Source organism: Gavialis gangeticus, unplaced genomic scaffold (assembly GCF_001723915.1).
Source record: "Gavialis gangeticus isolate Ggan-Ray unplaced genomic scaffold, GavGan_comp1, whole genome shotgun sequence".
NCBI classification, from domain to species: Eukaryota; Metazoa; Chordata; order Crocodylia; family Gavialidae; genus Gavialis; species Gavialis gangeticus.
In genome coordinates, this window is record NW_017729033.1 from 57,307,158 (window position 1) to 57,314,988 (window position 7,831).

Here is a 7,831-nt window from a genome sequence, read left to right on the forward strand (position 1 = left end):
AAATTAAATGCTAAATCCAACTGCATAATCAGGAGCAGCAGATTTTTTAAAAAAATATATTAAAAATAAAATATTTAAGTTTCTGTCTTCTTAAAATTGCAATCTCTTTTTATTATAAATGTTATCTTTCATGCACCTTGTACCAAATCTGTCAGGAATTCTGTTTCAGTAGGAAGCTTGCGAAAAGCATAATTGAGCTTACATCAGCTGAAGAGTGTATGGCTACATCTGAGCTGGATCAGAATCCATTGATATGGAGTACATACTTTTATATTAGAACATTAACAATTATATTCTTAAGGTCAGCATCAGAATGTTGTGTTTCATTTCTCCTTGTGCTTCCTTACATTATCTCATTTCAAACATTTATTATAGAAAATATTTTCTGCTGCTGTAAGGGAAACCTTTGCATACTGGATAGATCAGTATTCATCATATCTGTTTTCTCACAGGATTCTAAGCTAACAATGCCACTTTGTATTTTGTGTAGTCTCTTGGCCTAACTTGGACAGATAATTATCAGCATTACCTTGGCTATTGCTTGGGTCCATTTTCTTTGTGAATATGCAGTTTCAGCTCCAAACAGGAAAACACGTTCTGACATTAAATAGATTTCAAAGGCAAAGTTGGTCCTAAAGCAAACAAGGGGGAGGGACAGCAGTTTTATTTATTTAGTCTTCATAATACAAAACAACCAAGATTTCAAGTTTTCCTCATATTTCCAGTATTTCATTCCTATGGAAAAATCTATCTGCACTTCTCTTTTGATACTACAGGCATACCTCGTTTTATTGCGCTTCGCTTTATTGCGCTTCGCAGATATTGCGTTTTTTTACAAATTGAAGGTTTGTGGCAACCTTGCGTCGAGCAAGTCTATCGGTGCCATTTTTCCATCGGTGCCATTTTGATGGTTAGCATTTTTTAGCAATAAAGTATTTTTTAATTAAGGTATGTACATTGTTTTTTTAGACATAATGCTATTGCACACTTAATAGACTATAGTATAGTGTAAACATAACTTTTATATGCACTGGAAAACCAAAAAATTCATGTGACTCGCTTTATTGCGATATTCGCTTTATTGCAGTGGTCTGGAACCGAACCCGCAATATCTCCGAGGTATGCCTGTACATATAAAACTAGTTATGGGCACAGAACAGTTTATATAATGTATTCATGGCAGAATGGTTACACTACCTTTTATGTCAATAATACATTCATAAGGCTATTGCATATTTAACCTTTCATCAACACCAAGATGAAAATGTAATTGGAAGGGAATTATTTGATATTGTATTTTATGTAATTTCAATATAAATCATTGTTATTAAGCATAAAATGCTTTAAATGTTTCTAGAATAAAAATAGACCATTTATCTCACTGAAAAAGGATCCTGCAAATGATTCCTCACTAAGCTTAAGCTACTTGATATTTAAAAGATTGTCTGACCAAACTTCACGTTTTTTCTTTCTAGCTGTAGTACTGGAATTAAAATTAAAAGTGGTCTGAATTTCAAACCACACTTTGAAAAAAGTGTTTGTTCTTAATCCACATATCATTAAAAATGGTAAATTTCCAATATTCTTTGTGTAACCTTGTGCCTCATCCTGGAAACAGTTCAGATGCATCTATACACTAAAGGGATGGGTCATACCCACCACTCTTCCTCATTCCATATGAAACCTGTCAAAGCTTTATGGTAATACTTGGCTCTTATTAGTAGCATACACATCTCAATAGACACAGGGTGCAATGCACTGTTAATGACAGCACAGAATTTAAGAGAAGCCATAAGGAAGATAATCACAGAACCCACTCCAAGTGGGACACTGGAACAAATATTTCCAAAAAGGAAATAAATAAGGCAAATTATTTGCAATTTTAGATCTTTCCTCTAGGCAGAGATATTTAGGATACAGCAAATAATACAGTGAATTAATTATGGAGCCAGAAATGTCAAATTTGGGTTGGTTGGATCCTGGTTAAAAACAGCATTAAGCTCTTCTAAAATCAAAGGGGAGTTTTGCCATTCAACAGCATCAGGTTATTGTTGGGTAGAATACTGTTTATATTAAAGATTTGGATAAAATGAGGAAAATGTGAATTCCTATCAGGTACAGAAAGGACTACAAGGTCATGAAGAACTACAAGGCTCTTGGGGCCAAGCTGAAGGAGACAGGCCTTCTCATCTGTCCTCCCAGTGAGCAGATGTGGACAATGCCATGAGACCAGCATCGTGGAGGTCAACTTACGGCTTCAGAGCTGTTACAAGACAGGCTTCAGCTTTTCTGACCACAACCCATACTTCCGAACAAGAGACATGCTTGGGTGGGATTGGCTTTATCTCTCCCCCAAAGGTAAGCGTGTGTTCTCTTTCAGGTCTGCTGATCTCCTCCGGTGGGCTTTAAACTAGGTTCACCGGGGGAAGGGGAGGATGAGGACGGAGGGATCCACAGAACACTAAACCATGAGACATCCAACAAGATCAGCCCAGGCAAGTCTCAAAGATTCTATTAGACAGGAGTATAGGGGCATTTCAGGGCAGCCACCAGGGAATTAAATGTATATATACAAATGCCAGGAGCATGGGAAACAAGCAAGAGGATCTAGAACTCTTGCTTACAAGCAATAGCTTTGACCTAGTGGGTCTAACAGAAACCTGGTGGGACTATACTCATGACTTGGTGGTAGGAATAGTGGGCTATAGGCTGTACAGGAGACAGAGAAGGAAAAAAGGAAGGGGTGTTGCTCTCCCTCTCAAAGAACATAGAGCTCAATTCAGATAAAAGAGTGAGCCCTAGTTTGAAATATGTATGATCTACTCCTATATAATTCCAAACAACTCTCATCTGCCATCAATATTTGACTATACCCTCCTGCAAAATGTTTTAGCCAGGATTCTATTTATATAGGTTTAAGCTAGAGGTGCACCGATACATTGGTCCGCTATCAGATCGGTACTGATATAAAAAAATTATCTATATCAGATATCAGCCTTAAGTGGCCAATAATTGGGCTGATAAATGCCCATGCTGCACGCAGCCACAGTGCAGCACATAGGCAGTGAAGACACAGCCTACAGTGTGGAGAGCTGCCTCCAGCTGGGAAGGTGGGGGGGCGGGGAAGAAGGAGGAGGGAAGGCATGGAGGGGCAGATCAAGGCCCTACCATAAGAGAGGGAAGGAGGCAGGATCTGGAGCTGAGGCAGAGGCAAGTGCTTCTCAGTCAGGGAAAGCAGGTAGGGGACGAGCAGGCCTTGTCTGGGGAGCGCAGGGAAGGAGGCGGCAAAGGAAGCTCCCACCACTGTGCGTGACTCATCCACTGACTCCTGCTGCTGTCACTTGTGCCCCCAGATCTGTGCTGACTGAGCGGGCTGGCGCCAGAGCTGTTCCCAGCAGAGCTTGGGCTGGGCGGAGCCATAGGGTTGCACCACGGGGGGGGGGCATGAGGGGGCTACATGGAATTTTTGGGTGGCTGTACCCCTGTAACCTCCTCCCAGCACTGCCAGCCCCACCCTGCACCCCACTCAGTCTCCACCAGGAACAGGCCCTGGATTTGCATGGGGCAGACTGGGGCTAGGGCAGTTCCCAGTGCAGCCTCAGCCGGGTGGAGCATGGGGTGGGGTGAGGCGTCACTGGGAGGGGGCTACAGGTGGGGCTGCAGCCATCCCAAAATCCACCATAGCCCCCTGCTGTCAGCAGCACCACAACCTGCCCCACGCCCCACCCGGGTGGTCCAGGCACCGTGGGGAACAGCCCTGGGCCCAGGTTGCCCAGCCTGGTGCAGATCCGGGGGCACATGCCCCCATACCCTCCTAGACGAGCAACAGCAGCAGTGGTGAGAACCAGCAGATGAGCCACTGGACCAGTTGTGCATGGTGACAGAAGCCACCTCCACCTCCCACTCCTCCTGCACCCCCCAGATGAGCCCTGCTCCATCCCATGACCCATAGATGAGCTGCGGCTTCGTCCTTGGTCCACCCACCCCGACTGGGCAGCGCATGCCCCTACCCCAGCCTCTCTCCCTCATGGCAGGGCCTTGAGCTGCCCCACCACGCCCCTTCCCTTCCCCCTCCCCCTTCTCCTAAACCAGACTTACCTGCTACTGTATCGGATATTGGATCAGTATCAGCTAATATATGTCTCCTTAAATATCAGCTATTGGCATCAGACTCAAAAATCCCTATCAGTGAACCCCTAGTTTGAGCCCATAAAGGTCTGATCCAACCTGTGGTTTAAGAACAGCCAGCCAATCCAGCTCACATTTCCCAAAACTAGCTGCCACTCCAGCAATCCATGCACTGTGTCAAGGGCTACTCTCACCTCCCCGCTGAAGTCTCTGCTCACTCTCACCTCTGAACTACCACTCTAACTCCTTATTTTCTATGCTCTCTCACAAAAACTGCAAGTAGAGGCTGCAGTGGGGGAGTGATGGGGGTGTTAGCAAGAAGGTAGCCCTTTACACAGAGCACGTATGAGCTAGAAAGGAATCCAGAGCTTACAATATTTTCTCATATTACCTTTAGCCCGAGCACTGACACAGCCAATCAGGCCCCAGTGCATGGAATCAGAGCTGGCACATGACCCCCTGCCTCTGTGCACAGCTCCCAACTTCCAAACTCTCATCCTTGGCATATGCTTCCCAGCCCTGACATGCAGCCCCCCAACTTCAGCCCTGGAGACCCCAGACCTCAGATACCCACAACTTGTATTTCAAGGTAATATTGTTTTTTTCTCCTTGGGGCCTTCTCAGAATAGGGTATGTGTTATATTCAGAGTGTACTGTATGGAAAAAATATGGTAAAGATACTCCTCACTTAATGAAAAAGCGTTAACCATGACAGTGTTATTACATCGCTGGTCTATAATCATGTAAAGTTGCACAATGTTTGGTTATAATATTGTTTGGCCACTGCCTGCTAGTAGGTAGCTACTGTGTTGTAGTTGGATTCACTTAGTCGCATTTTTCAAGAATGTAGCTACGACATTAACGGAGGAGTCACTATAAATGCCTGTGGAGGCAGCCAGGTCACAAGGGGCGGTCCATCCTAGTAAAAGGTTGCCAACCCCTGTTTTAACTTGAGGAAGAGGTCAGTCCAGGAAAGGGAAATTGGTCATGAATATTCAATATATCACCATGTCACTTGACATATAAAGGATTTTTCTGAATATGTATGGAGTGATTAATTTTGGAACTTACCCTGTATTTAAAAATGAGTCAGAATTGTGCACTACAAGACAGATAACTTCACTGATGTCTATCATACCATTAGGAGTGGTTGCCTTATCGTTTTCATAGTAACTCAAGAAACTACTTTCCAAAGTACACCATCTTTTATTGCAGTCTGCAGTTAAAAAGATAATGGAAATGTTACAGGATACAACAACCAGCACTATATTATTAGATACACACTAACAGGATAAAATCTCAGTTCCATTGTCTTTGTTTAACTCCCATTGGCTTCAGTGGGGCCAGGATTTCTCTCTAAGTTCTGATATAGCGATACCTTTGTACACTTACAGTTATAATTTTAGCATACCATAGTTCAAAAAAATACTTATGAACATAATGTAGTCATTTTAAAACTATTAATACATTTAAATTGCTTCATCAGTTTCCTTATGTGACTTTACAGAACTTGATGGGGGAAAAGAAGGTTGAAAAAGTAATACTGAATGTGGTTTTTTCAGTGTTTTAGAACCATGTGATATAGAATGAAAAAATCCTCTGAAGTTAGCAACACTGAAACTTGCAGGAACAATGTATCCTGACAATAGTTGATTCCAAAATGAACAGTTGAATCATAGCATGCAATAGCAAAAAAGTGCTTCTCTTTTTTTCATGAAAGCTAGAAATAGAGGCCAAGACAGAATCAATCTATTTTTCTCAGTAAGGTGATGCTATTGTACCCACTGCATGTTACTAGGCTGAGGAAAACAATCTAAACCTTTCAAAGATTTGCAGGGGGTGGGGAATGAAAGGTCATTCTTTCCAGAACTTATATGCATCACGGACTGGTACAGAACATAAGAAAAACAATGTCACAATTTATATTATTTCAAATGATCAAGAAAACCAAAAAAAACTGCCCCCAGAGGACTACCAACTGTTATTAAATGAGCAAACATTTAAAGGATTGGCTTATCAATCTCATGCAATTGTTACTTTCCCAAACAATGAGTTTGATTTTCCATTCACTCTCATTCCCACCAGCTTCATATCTGCCCATTCTATAGATGTCAAAGATATTCCCAGCTTACAGTAAGGAATGTACAGAGGTGCTTTGTGGATACACTCTACTTATACTTGTGTCCACAAGATCTCACACTGAACCAATTTGTTTGTATTGTATCACTGATTGTTGCACATAAAGAAATTAAGAGGAGAAATTTATTAGGCAATTTCTAACCTAAGTAAGGTTAGCAACTACATACCATAACAACAAGCTTGGTATTATTAATATGTTTAGGAGGTTGAAAAGTGTTATCCTGAATTATCTCTAAGAGACATACTGAAATAAACATAAATTACCCCACATTTATTTCAAATCACTGCAATGTGAAAACAACATTTTAAGTTGCTCCAGTGATTTGTTTGGTTTATTTTATTAAAATTAATTCTAACATAACCAGTCTAATAAATTACACATGAGAAGGTAAGTATTTCTCCCTCCCTTTATTAGTAAAAGTAAATGCACTTCAAATTACACTGAGCACATTAAGGCCCTGCATTGGATCAGTTATTAAGGATAAATCACTCGCATTGAAGCTAAGTACAGACATTCAAAAAACCCAAGCCTAAATCAGTTCAGTCTTTTCAGGTTAGTCTAAACTGAGCAGATTGAACCAAGAAGCAAGTAAATAGACAGACATTCACTTTTCATTCCAGAAATGCAGTCACATTCCTGCAGTGGCTCAGACTAAAAGCTGAAGGGCACTAGAGCAAGCCCTCCCTTCCTCTCAGAAGTGACTGGAAGGCTGGAGGCAAGCTGGGAGAGAAGCCCTCCAGGCTTTTCCCCCTTTCCGGTACAAGCTAGGAGTTTGTGGGGGAAGGAGGATGGACACGGCCAGACCCCAGAAAACCACTGAGTACGACTGGGGAGGGGTTTAAACCCCCATGCGGGCCTACACTGTTCATAGCTAGGGTGTGCCTGGAGCCCCTGCTAGGCAGACCCCAGCTGCAGTATTGAGCAGAGTTTCCCAACCCTACCGCTACACCCTTCTCAGCCACCCGGAGCAGTGATAGTGTTCTGGCTAGGGAGCAGAGGGATGGGGCCAACCCTGCTCCACTGGATCAGGCAGCACAGCCCAGCCCAGAGCTGCAAAGCATCCTGGGAGACTGTAAATTAACCTAAAACAGGAAGGAGTCTGGGACAGAAGTTCTTTAAATTGGTTTGACCTAAATCAGTTGAGTCTGATCCTACATTCAACCAAGTGTGTTTTACTCATTTTTGGATTCAGTGCTTCTATTATAGATCAAATGTGAATGAGAAACTGTAAAATCAAGACAGGAAGGCCTACAGCAAAGTCGGCCACAAGGAATTAGTGGAGGTCATTCTGGGACCCCTAACATGGCTATACGAGCACTCGTGGTGCTTTGGTGTGGTGCCAGACGACTGGAAGAGGGCCAATGTGGTTCCCATCTTCAAAAAGGGGAGGAAGGAGGACCCAGGAAACTATAGGCCAGTTAGGTCTTACCTCAATCTTGGGCAAGCTTTTTGAGAGAATTATTCTGGCACATGTCCATGAGGGGCCTGCAGGGGAGATTATGCTTAGGGGCAACTAACACAGGTTCATTAGAGGCAGGTCCTGTCAGACCAACCTGGTAGCCT

General features: G+C 42.8%; 1 protein-coding gene across 1 annotated transcript in view; it reads right to left on the reverse strand.

Annotated features, from left to right (window-relative positions):
• The window catches only part of ARAP2 (ArfGAP with RhoGAP domain, ankyrin repeat and PH domain 2), a 258,101-nt gene that overhangs the window by 117,798 nt on the left and 132,472 nt on the right, over positions 1–7,831 (reverse strand). Inside the window, exons 16-17 of the mRNA XM_019526331.1 lie at positions 5,200–5,344; positions 530–632 (exon numbers count right to left, since the gene is read on the reverse strand). Coding sequence (XP_019381876.1) covers positions 530–632; positions 5,200–5,344 — 248 coding nt within the window. The remainder of the gene's footprint in view (positions 1–529; positions 633–5,199; positions 5,345–7,831) is intronic.